Here is a 21,972-nt window from a genome sequence, read left to right as displayed (position 1 = left end):
TTCAACTTGAAACACATTTATTTGTACTTAATACATTCATTCCTTATGTGCTTGTGACAATATTGAATTACAAATTAAAATTATGTAGTCAATTTATATCCATAATAATGCCTGTTGTATTTCAGAATAAGGTTCCAACACTGCAATGTATATTAATATGTAGAATGTATAGCCACATAGACAAATAAGATCAATTAAACCTGAAGATTCAATGTGAAATAACTTTGAAATTAGAGTTATGATCTTTCTAATATGCACAGACATCTTTTAAATTATATGAATGTGTTCCTGTGGAGTATCTGTCTTTCTGTGGCTCAACAGTAGAACAGGGTGCTTAAAACACCAAACAGAATAAAAACGTGTGTTTGCTACATGTGAACATACATTTGTTTTATATCTATCTCATTCATTTTGTTCCATGTTTCTGTAAGTGAAAGGGGCCATAATTATATGTGCTAACACCCTGCTATTGTATATATACCATACGTCATATATATCAAAGATAAACTTTCTTGAAATGGGAAGGCATGCCAGTGTTGTGCCAAGATGGGCATACTTCTGTTGATGCTCCAGCTTGCTGTGTAAATCCAACTAACTCAATGAAACTATCAAATATAATCATACATGACAAAAATACTTTTTCTGTGAATTTATGTGACTGGACTTACATTTCATCAGTTTTCCTGTCCCTTGCTGGAGTAAAGTCTGACCAAAACCCATCTATATTTGGTTAAATCTGTTCTGTGTTGTTCCTTCTGGTTGCTTCACTTTTGAAATGAGGGTATGATTTCTACATCCATGCATTAGTCACTGAGCATGATCATTTGAAGGTATAAATTATACACGATACATACAAAATTGATCGTGGATAAGATGGGGAGAGAGCATTCAAGTATGGTTAATGGGTATGCAGTATGCTCTTAAGGCTTCTATTACAAGGGTAAATATAGCAATGAAACATATTATGGTTGCAATTATCTACATTGTAGGTAAATAGGCTGGCATAGAGTATGTAGATGTATCATGAGCGGAGTAGAATGAATGCATGACAGTGTGTTGGGGATGGGTAGGCATAGGAAAGAAAAGAGACAAAGTAAGCGGTCAGAGATCGGCTGCCTAATATGTGTATAAGTAATTATGGTGCTTATGGTGATAAAGAAGGATATTTGCACAGCCATCTGCATTAGCAGGCAAAGTTTGTGCTATAAGGGAGAGAACATTTGGCAAGTAAATATCAATTTCATAAACAGATAACGATATCAATTAACAGTAGGTAATATGGCCATTTTAGCAGTATTAATGCCATAGCTAAATGTGATATAGGAGGAGATGAAGAGGGAGAGGAAGAGGGAGAGGCTGCCTGGCATGCTTTGTGGGAATTTTGTGCTTAGTTCTTTTGAGTTATGATGAGTTATGGTTGGCTTACATGGTGCATGAGATTGAGATGAGTTATGCTAGGATAGTAAGGTAGGGTGACCAGACGTCCTCTTTTACCCGGACATGTCCTCTTTTCGAGACCTAAAAAATGCATCCGGCCGGGATGCCAAAATTGTCTGCGATTTTGCCTCGGAAGATATTTGTTTTTCTCTGGGTCTTTCACAAGCTACTTTTTACACACTTACACGTTTTGGAAAGGGTATCTCCCTTACGTTCCACCTTCTTGCGCGAGTTCTGACTGTAGAGAGAACTGTCAGTGGTCAACCGCCCTCTCAGTGTTGCCAGATGCACGATAATTACCCTCCATAGACGATCATTTTGAGCATTTGTTACGATACTTCGCTATTTCCAATCTGGCAACACTGAGCACCTTTCCACTTCCACTAGTAACTAGAATCTTTCCTACATGCAGATGTCATGTGCTGTTGTAAACAATGCAACTAGTGACTACTTGCATTGTTTACAACAGCACATTACACAGATGCCATGTGCTGTTGTAAACAGCACATGACATCTGCATTTGGAAAAGATGACAAAACCTCGTTGCGGGGGGAGGGGGCGGGGGTGGGGTCATCTGTATGAGAATAAAAGGTACCAAAACTGTCATGGAATCAGGGACACTGGGGCTCACACCAGAGCAGTCATCTGGTGACCTGGCGAGCCCTAGGGGGAGCCCCACAGCATTCAACACAAGCATTACCACACCCACTGATGGCCTGAGACAGACCAGGTCAGGCAGGGTCAGCCGTCGACACCAGCATTACCACACCCACTGATGGCCTTGAGGCAGACCAGGTCAGGCAGGGTCAGCCGTCGACACAAGCATTAGGCTACCCACTGATGGCCTGAGACAGACCAGGTCAGGCAGGGTCAGCCGTCGACACAAGCATTAGGCTACCCACTGATGGCCTGAGACAGACCAGGTCAGGCAGGGTCAGCCGTCGACACATTACACATTACCACATGTTGCATTGGGTGTTATAGTAACAACATTAAGTGTTTTCTTCCTCTTACAGGTTATTAAAAATGTTACAAAATAGTTCCAGGAATGTAACTCATGTCAGAGATGAATGTAGGCCTATTGATTGGTCTTGCAAACGAGTCATAACAGGACCAGAGATAACCTTTTTGTTAACAAAACATTTGAAAATTGTCATTACGTGATACTTGCGAGTTGAGTAAAGCAACGTTAAGATAACTCTCACTGTGGACATTCATCATTCAATTAATAAGAGTTATTAACACTCATTACAATCGTCCCAGGGGGAGGGAGCGGGGTCATCTGTATGCTATACACTACCACGCCCCTTCCCCCGCCGCGACGAAGTGTCCTCTTTTTCTCGAACTCAAATATGGTCATTGTAGGATCTATTTTATGTTTAGATGAACATGGATTAACTCATCTGTATGAAAGTCTCACTTAGGAAAGACAGACTAGGGGGAAATAGTAACTTAGCCTTGGAAAGGATTCACTGATGTTAGAGGGAGCAATAAAGTTACTACACAGGCACATTCCAAGAAAGGAGGGGGTCCCGGGGGGAGCCTGTCACGACACACACACACACACTAGGAGGTTTCAGAGGAGTTAGAGAAGAGGGAATAGTTATTTCTGTCTGTTTTGGCAGACAACCAGATAGAACACACCCCACAATTTACAGGCCTTAAAATGGCCTGCAGACCATTCATACAATGAGATCGAGCTAATCCATGGACCATCTCCTTATTGTAGCTTATTGATTACAATAATAAACCTCCAGATTTCTACATCCTGCCTCTGGTCTTCTGATTGAAAGAAAATGTGTAATGAGATCCTATTCTCGCCACATCATCATCCTATGAGAGCACTGGTGTTGTAGTAACCTACTGTAGTTCAAGACTCGGACTTCAGAGTCGGATTCCAACATTGACTGCAGTCGGACACGGAAGTTGTGGATGAGGTGGCTTAGCGATAAATCGGTGTTGGTATAAGGTAAATGTACACATTATTTTCAAACGAGATATAGAATGATATACAATACCGTTTATACGGATATCATTTGATGTGTTTGTGTTCACAGGGAGAATTGTGACTTTATTTATATTTTTTATATTCTAAAAAGTTTTACAAAATGTTTATTTAAAAAAACAAACCTTGTGGCACATAAGGGAAATGAGTCTTTATGTCGCACAGTTGGTTTGACGTCATCCACTCAAATGGTTGAAGCGAGTGATAGGTTTGTACTTTGCATCAACGAATATAAAGCTTACTCTACCGCGGTTCTTCACAACAGAATACGGAAGAATAATATGTAGGTAATTTAGCTTTTAATGAGTTTGCAGTTACAGCTACACCGTGAACGTCTAGCGAATGTCTAAGCTACCTTCACCACCGTCTTTAATTGATCACTCACCTGACAACAAATTATTGGAGCCTAAAGCAGTGGCAGTGGTTGAGACAGACTGTGCACAACTTAATAGGCTACTGCCATCAGGAGGCCGGAGGAAACTGAGGGAAACCGGTAGCACATTTATCCAGGTTAATTTTATGCAATTGTTCTATGAGGGGACAGCCGGTGTTGTACCCGATTCAGCACCCCCGTCAGAATATGCACCCCCTTGACGCACCACTCGCAGTTCGCCTAAACAAACGCAGGGAAAAATACTATACTACGATTTAATTATTTGTGAAAGAGATGGAAGAGAAGAACACAAGTGATTACAGTCTTTAGAACTGTTCTAAAGAGTACAAACAACCGATGTTTTTCTATGCACCCCCTTGACGCACCACTCGCTTGATCGGAAAGGAAAGCAGTTCGCCTAAATAAACGCATGGAAAAATACTATACTACGATTTCATTATTTGTGAAAGAGATGGAAGAGAAGAACACAAGTGATTACAGTCTTTAGAACTGTTCTAAAGAGTACAAACAACCGATGTTTTTCTTCCAAAAGCCTCGGATAATAGCGAACGCAAAAGAACACCTTTTCACAAAAGAACACGGTGTTTCACAAGACTAAATAACGAAATGCAGTTTAGTATCTAACAGGAAGTGCAAATAAGCAGAACGTGCAGAATATGTGCATATGAATGGCAGTGGTATATACATAATGAGATAGTATAAGATACAGTATGATACAGGACTCTGCTTACTCATACTAGTCCCATGTCTGTACTCTGAAAAGCATTTGATGATCGGATCAACAGAATTATTTTAAAGGGGGGGGGGGGGGGGGGGGGGGGGGGGGGGTGCATATCACGACAGGCCTATTTTCACACCAGTCAGAATAAGCACCCCCCTGTTCAATTCTACTAGGAAGGTGTCACATGCATGAAACTCACTGTGCTTACTCATACTAGTCCCATGTCTGTACTCTGAAAAGCATTTGATGATCGGATCAACAGAATTATTTTAAAGGAGGGGGTGCATATCACGACAGGCCTATTTTCACACCAGTCAGAATAAGCACCCCCCTGTTCAATTCTACTAGGAAGGTGTCACATGTATGAAACTCACTGTGCTTACTCATACTAGTCCCATGTCTGTACTCTGAAAAGCATTTGATGATCGGATCAACAGAATTCTTTTAAAGGGGGGGGGGGGTTGCTTATTCTGACCTGTGTGAAAATAGGCCTGTCGTGATATGCCCCCCCCCCCCCCCCCCCCCCCTTAAAAGAATTCTGTTGACTCCAACATCAAATGCTTTTCTGAGTACAGCCAAGGGACTAGTATGAGTAAGCAGAGTGAGTTTCATGCATGTGACACCTTCCTAGTAGAATTGAACAGGGGGTGCTTATTCTGACTGGTGTGAAAATAGGCCTGTCGTGATATGCACCCCCCTTTAAAAGAATTCTGTTGACCCCAACATCAAATGCTTTTCAGAGTACAGACATGGGACTAGTATGAGTAGGCAGAGTGAGTTTCATGCATGTGCCACCTTCCTAGCAGAATTGAACAGGGGATGCTTATTCTGCATGGTATGAAATTGGCCTGTCGTGATATGCACCCCCCCCCCCCCCCCCCCCCCCTTTAAAAGAATTCTGTTGATCCGATCATCAAATGCTTTTCAGAGTACAGACATGGGACTAGTATGAGTAAACAGAGTACAGTATCATACTGTATCTTATACTATCCCATTATGTATATACCACTGCCATTCATATGCACATATTCTGCACTTTCTGCTTATTTGCACTTCCTGTTAGATACTAAACTGCATTTCGTTATTTAGTCTTGTGAAACACCGTGTCAAATACATTCAACTTGCTAATTCAAAATTGCATTAATTCATTTTGTAGTCATGGCTGGGGTAGGCTATATATTTCCACAGAACAAAAAGGTGTTCTTTTGCGTTCGCTATTATCCGAGGTTTTTGGAAGAAAAACATCGGTTGTTTGTACTCTTTAGAACAGTTCTAAAGACTGTAATCACTTGTGTTCTTCTCTTCCATCTCTTTCACAAATAATGAAATCGTAGTATAGTATTTTTCCATGCGTTTATTTAGGCGAACTGCTTTCCTTTCCGATCAAGCGAGTGGTGCGTCAAGGGTTGCATAGAAAAACATCGGTTGTTTGTACTCTTTAGAACAGTTCTTAAGACTGTAATCACTTGTGTTCTTCTCTTCCATCTCTTTCACAAATAATTAAATCGTAGTATAGTATTTTCCCCTGCGTTTGTTTAGGCAAGCGAGTGGTGCGTCAAGGGGGTGCATATTCTGACGGGGGTGCTGAATCGGGTACAACACCGGGACAAACGTAACTTACAGTTAAAAACCTCCCACAACACCAATATTTTACAACATAGTGTAAAACATAGCATAGTGGGGACAATAGTAACAGGTGTGTTACTCGTCCATTCATAGACATTTTCCATTATAGCCTATCCTATCCTGTATTCCGTGTAAACAAGCATGACACAAGAACATCTGGGATTGTCAGTAGCACTAAATGCTCTACAGAATAAACATGAAGTTAAATCTTTGCATGAAAACAATTCTTTAATACACAAAATATCAGCCGCTGATGAAATGTACATTGATCCATCGAACTTGGTTTATCATCTATAACTCTATGATAAAATGACATAAAAGGTAGGTGTTTGGCAGATATATGAAGTTTTAAAAGCCCTATGTTTTGACTCTTGAATGTATGTCCGTCATCGTTGTAATCTGAGACCACAGGAGTAATAAGGGGCCAACACATTTGACGGATTGGTCATTGCCCCCGAAAGGGTGACTTCAAAACAGCGTCAAAATCTTTAATGTCCACACTTGTTAGTTGCTGCAGTCTTCAACCAAACCAATAGGTGTCGTTGCGGTGAAAAATACCATCTTTACCACTGTAAACAGTAAAAGTCGCCAAAGTGAACCTCAGTAGACTGAGTTGTCAGGGGTCTTAATCACAACATGTTTCCCAACGATGGACCCAAGACAGTTCAAGACAATGGAGGATGTCACTGGCGATGCTTTGCCAGTCTTCAGTGGTGGAGACTGGAATGAACTCCTGTGCATAGGAGTCCCGACCCCACCAACAATCCTTTCCACGGTGCTCACTCCCACATGATAGCTGAAAGCTGGTGCGGTAGGAGTAACCAGTGGCCAAGAATCTGTCAAAAAAAAAGAAAAAAACTTGCAAGGAGCTCAGCCGGACCCTGATAATTGATGTCCTGCCTTGCAATAATTTGCGTTCCTACTTTTGACAACAGACTGTCCAACTGGTACCGGTCCAGAATGAAATATCTCTGGAACCTGCCCCGCCAATGACAGGGGCAGAGAGTGGTGCACAAGAGCATAGTTTACATCTTGCCTAAATCATCATTTCTGCCTAAATGTGGGTGACTGATAAGTGTGAGTGCATTTGCTCTATGTAGTTTCTAAGCAGAAAACAGCAAAGATGAATGAACAGTAAGCACAACAGAGTTACACATTAGGCCTCCATCACCTGGACAGACCTACACTGATGTGTATCTGTCATGGGGTACGGGTTAACCCATGTTTAGGTTTAATTGTAAGCCTACATGAAGTTAATAGTCACCAATGGATGTTCCTGAATTAGCCTATAGTAGGCCTAAATGCCTATATGTCTATTTGAGACATGTCTGACTCTAATTTCTTCTGTCTAATTTCTCCTGTCTACTAAGATGGGTAAGGTATTTTTCAAGGGCAGTGGATATACCGAGAGGTTTCTTGACGAGATCAAGGCCTATCTCCAAAGACAACTTTGTGTGACTGAGGTCGGAGATGAATTGGAATGTGATGTCATCTTGGCCCTCTGTCCAATCGTCTCTCGAGCTGGAACTGATGTTGAGGCTGCTCTGAGTGCGATTCCAAGTAAGTTAATCATCCTGTTTCAATATAAAAATGCTCAATAATGCTCTAGAAATCTTTTTTTTCAAATTCACAATTTACTGGTTTAACTTGTGTTTTATTCATTTTGATTGTCATATGCGCAAAATGTCTTTTACACCGTTTAGTCTCAAAGCCTACAATTCTCATGGTGCTTCATCGCACATTCGACCCGGATGAAATAATACCCAACACCCAGAAGTATATCGAAGGAAGGGAAATAACGGTGGACCTGCTTTTCAATGAGGAAGAAGGACTACTTTCTTGCAGAAGAAATGAGGACTCGAAGGGAATGGCTGCAGATTACCTCAAGAAGTATGCACTTAGCCCTACATACATGGATAGGTTTAAAAATGCCATATGTTTGCGTAAAGGGCTGATTGCAGGCCTTGTGTTTATTGTAGTTGCAGCAGTATTCATTGTTCCTGTTTTGACATTGTCAGGAGAAATTGAAAAAAAGAATGTTACTCATCACAGTCAATATCCATTGATTGTTTTTTTCTAGGCTATTTTCATAGACTACACTACAGTTGAAACATGAGCATAAGCCATTTACTCAGTTAAGTCATATATTGGCAACACCAACATGTGTTATTTGAAACATTGAAAAGATGATGAGTAATCAGCAGTATTACTTACAAGTGTCAATTCATTTAAGCGTATATGGTAGTTTATGAGTTGTAATTACTCAATTACTTCCTTGCATCCTCAAACTGCCTGTCATCTCTAAACTTTTAACCATTTTATATAGCTATTAATTAAGTTATGGGCTAGGCTACTGCTGTAAAAGGTGGACAAATAAATCATGTGAACAGGCCTTAACAAAATACTTCAGTGATCAATTAATGCTTTGTGTCCACACTTATTTCAGTATGCTACCTATTAAGCTCTATTCAGACATTTTCACTATTCAGAGGCTGTTCATCCATTGAAATGACCTAAGACTATCTAGTCTTGATTTCATATAAGAAACTACTGATCTTTTTATATCGGCCCACTCAATCCACACAGTCACAAAACAGGACAGACTGTCATCAAAGTGCTTCTTCCATGACCCTTTGTTAGCGATTTTGCCTCGTCAGATATTTGTTTTTCTCTGGGTCCTTCACAAACTAGTTTTTACGCCCTTACACATTTTGGAAAGGGTATCTCCCTTACGTTCCACCTTCTTGCGCAAGCTATGACTGTAAAGGGAACTGTCATTGGTCGACTGCCCTCTCAGTGTTGCCAGATGCACGATAATTATCCTCCAAAGACGATCATTTTGAGCATTTGGTACGAACACTGAGCTCCTTGCCGCTTCCACTAGTAACTAGAATCTTTTCCACATGACACCTGCATGTGAAAAGATGACAAAACCTCGGGAGGGGGCGGGGTCATCTGTATGTTTAAAAGTTGGCAAAACTGTAATGGAATTATCAGGGACGCTGGGGCTCACACCAGAGCAGTCATCGGGCAACCCGGGCGAGCCCGAGAAGGAGCCCCACAGCAGTCGACACAAGCATTACCACACTCACTGATGGTCTGAGACAGACCAGGTCAGGCAGGGACAGCCGCCCGGTTCAGAGACTGGACTTGTAAAAGATTGTCACTGAAAAGAGTTCCGGCAAAGAATGTATTGTGGAAAAGAGTTCCAGCAATGTCATGTTTGCCATTTACCGGTGTTGCATTGGGTGTTATAGTAACAACATTAAGGGCCTTATTTACTAACATTGCGACCGCAGCTTAATCAGTGGTCGCACATTAACGCACAGTGTTTTTGCGCATTTTCCGTGGTATTTGTCAAACCAGATCCGCGCTGGGCAATCTGTGTTTACTCCGCCCTATAGGGCCTGATTTACTAACATTGCGACTGCAGCTTAATCTGCGGTCGCACATTAACACATTGTGTTTTTGCGCATTTTCCGTGGTATTTGTCAAACCAGATCCGTGCTGGGCAATCTGTGTTTACTCCGCCCTATAGGGCCTGATTTATTAACATTGCGACCGCAGCTTAATCTTCCGTGGTATTTATTTAGGAAGAGAAAATGAAGGTTCAGCGAAGAGGAGATAGATATATTGGTTCACGTTCGCTCAATCACTGAACCTGATTCAATGTGTGCGCTGTTATATTGTTGTTCTGCCCGCCATCACCTACAGCAGTGGGGAAATGTATTGAGCAGTGCGCCGTAGCAATGCGTCGAGTACCTGGGTGAATATTTGGCTGAGTGAAGGATGAGATATACCAACTGCTGATGCTATAACTGTTTGAAATGATCCGATGCCAATATTTGCAATGTTGTCCGGAGTTTAACAACTGATGGAATGGAATGTGATCTCCGGTTGGAGGGTTCGATGTCGTCTCTGATCTGGTTCAGTAATTAAAGTATTGCGTGGCTGGTTAACCTGTACCGCCTAATGATTTGTGGATCGCTTAAGGCGAGACATGGCAGGTGAATAGGGTAAAACATTTAAATACAAGGGATCACCATGAAACTTTACCAGTTGATTACATACATCATTACAAGAAAAAAATGTATTACAAGTTTTTTAATTTTGCATATTTAATTATGCTAATTAGGCTGGATCTCATTAAATATGCACATTTTTGCATATATTTCAGGTACATGAATCTTAAACTGTGATAAAGCCAGGACCAAAATTCTTTTTTTATTTTGTTCATATATCAAATGACAAAAAATCCTCAGATGGATTTTAGGATATCTGCTTTTATGACCTGGGAAATCAAAATATACTATCCGTGGCCTTAAAAACCCTATTTTCGCCATGATTTCCAGGTAAAATGACCCATAAATCTGGCCAGGAACAATTTATAAATAAATCCATCTGTAGATGTCTTCATAACAATGCTATGTGTGAAACTGGGAAGTGTGGTGTACCTAGGTTCTACATAGGCTGAGAAATGTGTACCTAAAAATGAAAAAACACCGCATTTAAAGACAACACGTGGGGCACTGAGCGAATCACGTTAGCAGAAAAGCGCCGTCAGCCAATGAATCCCTTCAGAAAGTCAGGATTGGTTGCTGAAAAGAAAGGAAATGCCCATATTTGGATTACACAGCCTTCTGATCGAGGCTCATAGCTTTAAAGTCATTCCAGACATGACAGATGTCGTGTAAAAAGACGAAACGCTGAACGTGGTTCAAGGGAGAATTCTTGGTAAAGTTAGGAGAAAATGGATGCCGCGGCTGAACTAAATGCAGTGAAACAGACACTTAAATGTGTAATTTTGACGTTTTCTTTATGGTAGTATGAAAGATAACAAGTTAAAGAGGCAAACTAGCCCAAAATCTCAAATTTGACCAGGGCATGAACAAATCGATATTTCACCTGCCGTGTCTCGCCTTAACTGAAAAGTGTTATACGAGTTGAAAGAAATATTTCTGTGCGCTGTCTCTGTCTATATCTTCGCCTTGCTCTTATAACTGCTGCCATATCAACGTTTTCAGACTCAATGGAAATGCGCTTCCTGGTTAAGGCGTGCTTTTATGAGGCGGAGAATTATCACGCAAATTAGAAACGTGCGCTCGCGAGGCAGTTTTAGTAAATACCACGCAATACATCATTAGGCGCACTTATCTTCTCTCCTCCCATATATTTGCGCTTCACGCCCATGTTTTCACCCACGTTTCCTTGCCCTCCCCGTCCACACCCACAAAGCGTTAATATGCGCCTCTACTCAAATGCGCCCCCTTAGTAAATACCGTTTTATGTTTACGACCGCTATTTTACGCCTGAAATGGGCGCAATCCTGTTAGTAAATCAGGCCCTAAGTGTTTTCCTCCTTTAACAGGTTATTAAGAATGCTACAAAAGAGTTCCAGCAATGTCGCTAATGTCAGAGATGAATGTATTGATTGGTCTTGCAAACGAGTTATAATATACAGAGGACCAGAGATAACCTTTTTGTTAACAAAACTTTTGAAAATGGTTTTAATGAGGCCTAAGGAAGTAATCGCCTTTGTTTTGCCTTTCAAGAATAATCTTGTCTATTGATTTTAAAGATTAAATCACAGACATTAGCAAGTGATTTAAAAGGGGGAGATATTATGGAATATGTGTGATGGCCCCGCCTCTTTTGGGTTGCTGGGCGGGCTGTTTTGGTGTCTCTTGTGTTTCAGATGACCCGCAGGTGTGTCGGCTCTAGAAGCTATTGGGAACACCTGGGACCGGTGTGCTATAAGAGCCAGTCACCCTGAGTCATTGGGTGATGGCCCTGGATATCCTGACGGATTGTTTTGAGAGAGAAAGCACGAGTGATAGAAGAGAGGACGCGCTGTCTGGACTTACGGATTTATAGGCATGCATACATTCACGACAACCGTACTGATTCACTGACTGCCCCACTTCACTATAGTCTTGGATGGTGTTATACCCATAGTCAATACAATAAAATCAATGATAATAAACCTTGTGTGACTTTTATTTGTCATGGTTGAGAGCCCAGTGACATATGTAATTTGGGATGTGAAGCAGGATGTTAACTTAAAAGAGGGAGATGTCATGGAATGATCAAATTAAGAATACGTGGATTCGTCATAATGTGATACTTGTGTGAGGTTCGCGGTTGTTGTACGAACTAGGAGTTGGGTAAAGCAACGTTAAGATAACGCTCTGTGTGGACATTCATCATTCAATTAATAAGAGTTATTAACACTCATTACAAGTGGGGGGAGACTAGGCTATTCAGAGACTATTCTTGAATGCAGATGAAAATAAGAAATGAATAGGAAAAGTGTATAAACATCTTGTTGAGGTACAGGAAAGTAATTATTCATTTCATAAAATATATGAGGGTTGGAACAAAGAGAAACAATTACACATGCCTTCTGGGAATGTGAGAAGGTCCGCAAGGGATGGTTAGAGATTAAATAAAAAAATGGATGACCACTACTTGTAGAATCAAACTTGAATTTACAGCCACGAGATGTATCTTCCAAAACTCACTTAAATATCCCATTGGATGGATGGTCATATTTGCCTCTTTGGTGTATAAAAAAATGTATTCTGAAGGATTGGAAGGGTTCCGAGGCCCCATAATTACAGCAATGGAAGGGTCTAATGAAATACTATTTAAGTATAGAAAAATCAATGTCCGAAGGCCGGAACAGAAAGCAACAATTCAATAAGGTGTGGCAGGACTTATAGGGAATTGGTGTGGTGGCTGAGAGATGGGAACCAAGTGTGTGTGTGTGTGTGTGTGTTTGTGCGTGTGTGTGTACGTGTGCGTTTGCGTGTGTGTTGAGAGGGGGGGAGTGTTTGTCTGTATGTGTGTGTGAGTGGTGGGAGGGTGTCTGGGGGCGGTTGAGTGTCTGTGTTGCACGTATGAATGAGTGAATATGAGTGTTGTTAAAATCATAGGGAGGTGTATAAACTGTAAAACATTACAAAGTATGCTGATACCTGTGTTGCCTCTTGTATGCCATAATACAAATAACTAGAAAATGCATTTCCTGAAGGAAATACCAGTGCATGAAATGCAAAGGTTAAGAAAGGAAGAAGAAAAGAAAGAAGAGTGAAAGAAGGAAAGAAGAAAGGAAAGAAGAGTGTAAGAAGGAAAGAAGAGTGAAGAAAGGAAAGAAAAGTGGAAGAAGGAAAGAAGAGTGGATGAAGGAAAAAAGAAAGGCAAGAAGAGTGGAAGAAGGAAAGACAAAAGGAAAGAAGAGTGAAGAAAGGAGAGAAGAGTGGAAGAGGGAAAGAAGAAAGGAAAGAAGAGTGAAAGAAGGAAAGAAGAAAAGAAAGAAGAGTGAAGAAAGGAAAGAAGAGTGGAAGAAGGAAAGAAGAAAAGAAAGAAGAGTGAAAGAAGAAAGGAAAGAAGAGTGAAGGAAGGAAAGAAGAGTGGAAGAAGGAAATAAGGAAAGAAAGAAGAGTGAAAGAAGGAAAGAAGAGTGTAAGAAGGAAAGAAGAGTGAAGAAAGGAAAGAAAAGTGGAAGAAGGAAAGAAGAGTGGATGAAGGAAATAAGAAAGGAAAGAAGAGTGGAAGAAGGAAAGAAGAGTGAACAAGAGTGGCTCTGGATGAAGAGATAAAGAGAGAGTGAAAATATTGAAAAAAGGAGATAAAAATGGAGTGAAGAAGAGAGATTGAGTGTGAGAGAAAGTTGACAGAGAGAAAGATGGAGAGATGGAGAGAAAAAAAAATGGAGAATGGATGGTGTCTTAATGTTCCTAGTTACAGTTAAATTGAGAGGGACAGAGAGAGAAGAGGTTCTTTGGATTTGGCACAGGTGTCAGTGAAGCATACTAAGGCAGAAGGCAGTAACTTCTATGTTAAAGCTCAGTGGTATGATAACAATGGAATAATGACCCTATTAATTAATCAGTAGTAATACTATTTCATTTATCACAATACCAATACAATGATCACACACACACACACACACACACACACACACACACACACCATTGAATTATCACATTAAGCACATAAAACAATGAACTTGAATTGTCACATGAAACACATAAAACATCTATGTCAGTCCATTGGGGGGTGTGTGTGTGTGTGTGTGTGTGTGTGTGTGTGTGTGTGTGTGTGAGAGAGAGAGAGAGAGAGAGAGAGAGAACGATAGAGAATGAGGCCCATGTTCCCCCTCCACATGCCCCCGCTCGCCAAGCGAAGTTACCCGATTTAGATGCACCTTTTTCGGACTAGCCACAGGCACTGGGTGGGGGAATAGCCCGATAGCTTAGCATATCTGCCATGCAATTCTAATGGTAATGCTACCTAGCTTGGTATGCTAACTGTCGGTAGCCTATACATCGTGAAATCAACCAAAATACTGATGTCACTGGCTTTAATTTGATAATGGCATGTTAGTAGTACATTTAATATCAGTACATTTGTTTAATTACTGCTGATATTTTACAAATACGTCAAAAACTCATTTTTGACCAAACTTGAAGTTACGGTCTTTTGCCTTAGCACGGCAGAGTAAAGCACAGGTGCAAGCCAGTTTAAAGACCCTATTATGATGTCATAATGGCCCAATGTAAGTCAATGGGAGAAATTTATATTCGTTTTTCTTTAATATCTTAAAAAGTATAAAGTTTAGAAAAGTGAAAAATACATAGCATAAGTGTCGTTTACAAGACCTACGCGACAAAGTTTGAATGAAGTTTCTACGTTAAGTGGTTCGGGCTGAATTAATCGCAGAAAAAGGTAACAAGAATAAGAAGAAGAAGAAGCCTAGGAATAACAATACAGGGCATTTCATGCACTGTAATTATATAACAAGTGGGGGGAGGAAGCGGGGTCATCTGTATGCTATACACTACCACGCCTCCTCCCCCGCAATGAAGTGTCCTCTTTTTCTCAAACTCAAATATGGTCACTGTAAGTAAGGGTAGCAGGATACAACAGTGCACAACTGGCAGATGACAACCTCGAAACGCGCTGAATGCTGTACCTGGGATCAGTAAATGGCCTGGTTTCAGTTTATCAAGAGTGCAACTGATTTGTTCAGTCAGGCAAAGATAAAAAAAAAACTGGCGGCTCCATGAGCAGGTTGAGAATTGCAGGCTAGGCCTACTTTCAACCTCCACCCAATAGGGGGCGAAGATGTATGAAGACATTTCTGTTTTGGACCATAAGAGTATCTTTATTTTACATCCGTGTCATGTTGGTGAGACGGACTGATGAAAATGGCTGTCAACCAGTTTACCGATGTGAACGGAAAACCGATTACTTTTGATTCTGAGTCACATAGGGACTTCTGCCGAGAATTCACTATAAGCAATGCAAAGTTGTCCCTGCGCACTATTTTGATCTACACCTGCATTGTATGGTTGTTTGCATACGCAGTGTTCTTCATAACTGAAGTAAGGATGCTCTGACTGCCAGTGATTTGTAATATCTATTCTGTTATTTTTTATAGCTGTGGATTTTGGATTAGATGCTTGTAGAATAATACTGTCTGTTTTACTACCTGCTGGTGGAATTGGATAATGTTGCAATATTTGACCCTGAACTGGACTGTCGGTGAAATTACATTTCCCACTTGATCTCTGGTGAAATAACTTAGATATGTGGTAGTTTGGCTACAGGCGGTAGATTCTCCAGCTATTAATGTTACGGCTTAATTTAAAGTGTTGGTATTTCTTTAAGTAGTAAAGTGTATTTCTGTTCTCTTTTTTTGAGTCAATGCACCAGGCGTAATTGAGAGAATGTGATTCTTTGTTGTTAGCGTATTTGCCACCCCTACCTAATGTGTCGTGTCCGAGTATAACCTGTCTGCCTTCCCTAACTTCTTTATCTGTCCTCTGAATGCTTGTGTGTGCTTAAATAAAAGGCTAGACGCCAAAGAGAAGCCTTCAGTTTTCTGCATTGCTACAGAACATGTATTGACCAAAATATCCAACAGTAAATGACCTTGGTGTGAAAAAGTAGGCCTATTTGAAATCGATAACTGCGTGAACCCCTTCAAAACATCAAATGGCCGTTTTCGCTAGCTGTTGATCAGCACCATGTTAGTCCTCCATTCAGAAGTAGCCTACTTCAATGTGTTAAAGTTACTTTCCCTGCTTCAGGTGTGCGACTACATTAAGTATTATTGTACTATTGGATTCTGGTCCAGATGTTGAGTAGGCCTTTGCAAAACGCATTTCACTAATTCTGGCCCAACCGTACTAACTTTAAAGCAACATCCACGATTTTGGTGAAATGTTTGTATGGGTGGGCGATGTATATAAAAAAAAGTCAATTTAATAGAGTTCTTGAACTATGTGAAAAATGCTTAAAGAATACAAACCTTTATTTCACTCTGAAATCGCCCGTTTTCAAGTGCATGTTGAAACTTGACAACTGTGCAGCAGGACGTTTATTTAATTGATTCAGCTCAAATAATGAAACGGTTAAATAACGCAACTGCCGGGTAGATAATGTGTATGTTAGCTTGCTAGTTTTAGACCAAACACCTTACTGCTGCTTTAATGGTATAATTTTGTTCTTATTTCAGAACACTGTTGTCCTCTCCAGTGCCATCATTGTGACACTGGTCAGCATGGTGATCGGCATTCATTTTGTAAAGGTGGACCATGAAACACTACTGATCATAAGGTCCCTTGGTGTTCAGGTGTCATCATCCTTTGCCTCAGGGAGGGAATGTACTACTTTCATCGAAATGAGCAAAATAAAAGACATTGTTATCAATGAGGCTGTTTATATGGTAAGTGTATACCGATGAGCTTTTTATACTGAAATACTTTATCCTGACTTAATAATGCATTGAAAATACACTTCCCTTAGCTAACTTTTTGACTTGACCTGTAACATCTTTTATGACCACAACCCTGCTGTTGCTCTCATTTCAGCACAGGGTCATATATTACCTCTGCATTCTTGTGAAGAACCCCTCAGATCCTGAAACGATATCCAGTGTAGTTCCCCTTTTTCAGGTATGTAGACATATTAATGTATCTTTAATAATTATACTCCTGTATATAATGTGTTCGATTATATATATTTCTTGGTATGCTATTATCTTTCTGAGAAATTTGTATTTAATGCTTTTCCAGAGTTCCAAGCCGAGGTTGAATTGCTTAGAACAAGTATATAAAGCCTGTCAGGAAGTACTGTTACAAAACTGATGACAAGGTAAATCATGGCTGCAGACGGCATACAAATACTTCCATTCATACGGGCTGTCATGTATAATTGAATGCACTTATCCGAAAAAATTAGTCCTTTTTGGCTGTTTTTCAGATTCCTCCGGACCCCATACTGATGCCTTAATGCCGTTATATGCGTGCGAAGAATAACACTTTTTAATGGTATTTGTATAATTGTATTATTAAAGAGAGTGACAAATTCATACAATCTCTCATTTTGTTTTTCAAAAGTTTGTTTCTTTGTTTGGACCAAAATGAGTTGAATTTTATTTATAGTTCCTTTGAAAATATTACACTATAATCTACATTTTAAAATTTGGTGTATTGAATTGTATTATCCAGATATGTTGACTCTACCAATTTATTTGAAATAGAAAGAAACTTTAGAAATTGACAGTCATCAGTTGGCACTTGTAGTGGTACTTGGTACTTGTCTCTTGGTAGCCTCCCTTAACTAGTGTTCCTCTGAAAAATTGGTAATCAGTTATACTGAGAATATATTTAGCACTTTTATGCTGTAGTGTAGACTGAAGATAAAAATGTACAGAAAACACTCAACACTGAATGTATGTGATCTGCAGTGCTGAGCTGTTAAATGTATCTCAACAATGTTTTAATAAATGAACACTTTCATTCATTTTGTCAGTCATTATGTGCATTGTATTCAATTTCATTAAATTTATCCACTGTAAACAACAATAAGGAACACAAATCCGTGAGATCTCACATTAGTCACATCAATTGCAAACTACAACTGGAAGAAGAAACTGTCTAGACTTGACTGCTGTCTTCTCCAACTCCTCCCTGAGACTGGCACTTCACACTGACCATCAAATCAGCCTAAATTGAACTCAGTGTGGACACGTGTCCAATTTCCGATTTCAGTCCGATTTAAATTGGAGATTGGACACATGTGTCTCCCCAAATCTAGATTCATTGTGTCCAACTTGAGTCCGACTGGACTCCGATGTAAACCCCTGGACACACGATTCGATTCCGCTGGGAATTGGACTGGGCGCGCATGTGTCTCTCGAATCTAGATTCAAATTGGACAACAACAACTTTTGCATGTGCTTGAGATCGTGCCCACAGACATATACAGCCGCGGAAAAAATTAAGAGACCACTTCAAAATGATCAGTTTCTCTGGTTTTACTATTTATTGGTATGTGTTAAAGTAAAATGTACATTTTAGTTTTATTCTATAACCTACTGGCAACATTCCTACCAAATTTCAAATAAAAATATTGTCATTTAGATCATTTATTTGCAGAAAAATGACAATTGGTCAAAATAGCAAAAAAGATGCAGTGTCTTCAGATCTCGAATAATGCAAAGAAAACAAGCTCATATTCATTTTTAAACTACACAATACTAATGCTTTAACTTAGGAAGAGTTCAGAAATCAATATTTGGTGGAATAACCTTGATTTAAAATCACAACTTTCATGTGTCTTGGCATGCTCTCCACCAGTCTTTCACATTGCCGTTGGGTGACTTTATGCTACTCCTGGCGCAAGAATTCAAGCAGCTCGGCTTCTTTTCATGGCTTATGACCATCCATCTTCCTCTTGATCACATTTCAGAGTTTTTTTTATAGGATTCAGGTCTCGAAATTGGGCTGGCCATGACAGGGTCCTGATCTGGTGATACTCCATCCACACCTTTACTGGCCTGGCTGTGTGGCATGGAGCATTGCCCTGCTGGAAAAAACACTTTTCAGAGTTGGGGAACATTGACAGAGCAAAAGGAAGCAAGTTTTTCTTCCGGGACAACGTTGTACTTTGCCTGGCTGAGGTTTGTAAAAGACCATAAGGATTGAACCAAAACCGACTGGAGGGTCTCCTAGTTCGTCTTCTCTGATGAGTCCAATTTCACAGTAGGTGCAAGACTCTGTGGCTTGTAGGCCTCTCCAGGTCTCCGTCTAACCATCAGACGACCATGTGTTGGGCAAAGCTGAAAATTGGACTCATCAGAGAAGACGAACTAGGAGACCCTCCAGTCCACTTTGGTTCAATCCTTATGGTCTTTTACAAACCTCAGCCAGGCAAAGTACAACGTTGTCCCGGAAGAAAAACTTTTGCTCTGACAATGTTCCCCAACTCTGAGAAGTGTTTTTTCCAGCAGGGCAATGCTCCATGCCACACAGCCAGGCCGGTAAAGGTGTGGATGGAGTATCACCAGATCAGGACCCTGTCATGGCCAGCCCAATTTCGAGACCTGAATCCCATAAAAAAAACTCTGAAATGTGATCAAGAGGAAGATAGATGGTCATAAGCCATGAAAAGAAGCCGAGCTGCTTGAATTCTTGCGCCAGGAGTAGCATAAAGTCACCCAACGGCAATGTGAAAGACTGGTGGAGAGCATGCCAAGACACATGAAAGTTGTGATTTTAAATCAAGGTTATTCCACCAAATATTGATTTCTGAACTCTTCCTAAGTTAAAGCATTAGTATTGTGTAGTTTAAAAATGAATATGAGCTTGTTTTCTTTGCATTATTCGAGATCTGAAGACACTGCATCTTTTTTGCTATTTTGACCAATTGTCATTTTTCTGCAAATAAATGATCTAAATGACAATATTTTTATTTGAAATTTGGTAGGAATGTTGCCAGTAGGTTATAGAATAAAACTAAAATGTACATTTTACTTTAACACATACCAATAAATAGTAAAACCAGAGAAACTGATAATTTTGAAGTGGTCTCTTAATTTTTTCCGCGGCTGTACATGCATCATATATGTCTATGATATGATCATCGCTGCTAGACGCTCAGTTCTTGTGCTCCCCCTCATTCACGTTGAAATACTGAAACCGAAACTGGAATGCAACTGTTTGGGACAGAACGCGCTAATTCAGTGAACAAATATTTTCATATTACTTTTCCACCAGTTGTTAGTCATGTAATCCATTCATATCGATGTGAATCAATCAATACTAATACAACTTTAACTGTGGTGTGTTTTTGTTTCATTTCACAACGTATTTACTGTATAATCAACGGTAGCAGATGTAAACATTCCGCATTTGATTTGACGCGGCCAAGATCTAGATTTGTCTAGATTTGTCACTGCCATGTGCTTTGAGATAGAGCAGTTAACCCCCCATGGAGACCCCATGAAGAGAATCGGATGGGATCGGAGTGCTGCCATCATGTGCCCGCACTGAGTGTGACTCTGGAATGGAAGTCAAGCTAGCTTGCCAAACAGCTTGTTTCCTCCAATGGTGTGAGTGTACTCTCCTTCCAATGGTGTGAGTGTACTCTCCTTCCAATGGTGTGAGTGTACTCTCCTTCCAATGGTGTGAGTGTACTCTCCTTCCAATGGTGTGAGTGTACTCTCCTTCCAATGGTGTGAGTGTACTCTCCTTCCAATGGTGTGAGTGTACTCTCCTTCCAATGGTGTGACGGCTCTCACTGATGAACAGTTGGGCTTGTCGAGCTGGTGGGAGATCAACTTGTTTTGGATATGTGCGCATGCATATTGCATGCAGTACAGTATTGCTGACAACTTATTTCAGTGTAAGGCTATAGCTAGGGCTACACTGACTAATGTAGTTTTAACTGGCCAGCAGTCTGTGACAGCCAACTTATACTGATCTGGAATCAGTTTTGATACTGCATGTGTTATACGTAACAATAAAAATACCTTTTTTCTTGTCAACTGTGTATTGTTAAAGGAAGGAGTTAACTAGCGTAATTCATTCTAATGTTTTTATTCTACTTAAAGTTTATTTTATTTATAGTATTTATCACCATGGTCAAAAAAAAACATTGAGACAAGGAGGTCAGGTTGTGGAACAACGTTAAGCAATCCTGTTTGCAAGAGGTGAGTTTCATGACAGGATTTTGATCAGAGGGTGTTATCAAGTCTAGGCATGCCAGGTCTCAAGCCTGGAGTAGGCATAGGTCGTCCCAATACTATCAAGGTTTTATGGACACCTTCAACACTCATGATGATGGTCAAGGTCAGACATTTTTATCCTAAAGCGACTTACACAGGCATCATGCAGAGTAACACTGTACCACCAACACCACTTGGATTGGTCTTTTGATTTTAAGATATTTCTTGACAGAACAGATCTGGATATCGAATGCAGGCTTCAGGCTTTGCCATGATGTTCGCTGAGCTGATGGCTTGCAAGCCAGAAAAATACCCATGTGTCACCTCAGTGCTTTGTTTAGATATTTAAAATGTCCTCACATAGAGATTCAGTGACAATAAACACCTCCTCCTTAGGTGGGGTTGTGTTCTTCGCACCTGGCCTCTTTAGTCCTAAATCTCCTTATAACGTATAGCTCTGCTGGCGCACAGATTTGGTCCAGATTTGTTTTCCACCACTTAATCGAAAGTCTCAGGAGATGTGTTTAAAAGATGGCATTCTGATTTGGTCCAAATCTTGTTCCATTATGGGGATCTGTTCCAGAGTCTTTTTGCTATCTGAAATGCTACAGACATAAGTGCAGAAATGTGTAGATGATTACAGTAGCCTACAGCATAAAAGAGAAATGCATGCAACCCACAAGCAAATAGTAGTAGTAGTTATTTTTAAATAAGCAGTTTAAACGCCCAGTGCATGTGCTGTGGTGACGGTGACATTGGTCGGCTGTTTA

At 40.3% G+C, this 21,972-nt stretch overlaps 1 protein-coding gene across 1 annotated transcript; it reads left to right on the top strand.

The window, feature by feature from the left end:
• Positions 1-15,395: 15,395 nt before the first annotated feature.
• pigh (phosphatidylinositol glycan anchor biosynthesis, class H) lies at positions 15,396-17,918 on the top strand (the record flags this gene model as incomplete). Its single annotated transcript, XM_080833416.1, has 5 exons — positions 15,396-15,572; positions 16,709-16,918; positions 17,064-17,147; positions 17,268-17,346; positions 17,455-17,918. 4 exons carry the CDS (start codon positions 15,396-15,398, stop codon positions 17,337-17,339), a joined length of 543 nt encoding a protein of 180 aa, XP_080689542.1. The 3' UTR covers positions 17,340-17,346; positions 17,455-17,918.
• Between the last annotated feature and the right edge of the window lie 4,054 nt (positions 17,919-21,972).

The sequence above is a fragment of the Sprattus sprattus genome (genome assembly GCF_963457725.1).
Source record: "Sprattus sprattus genome assembly, chromosome: 2".
Lineage (NCBI taxonomy): Eukaryota > Metazoa > Chordata > Actinopteri > Clupeiformes > Clupeidae > Sprattus > Sprattus sprattus.
The sequence above is the reverse complement of the archived record's forward strand: the minus strand, read 5'-3'. Positions and strand labels throughout refer to the sequence as shown.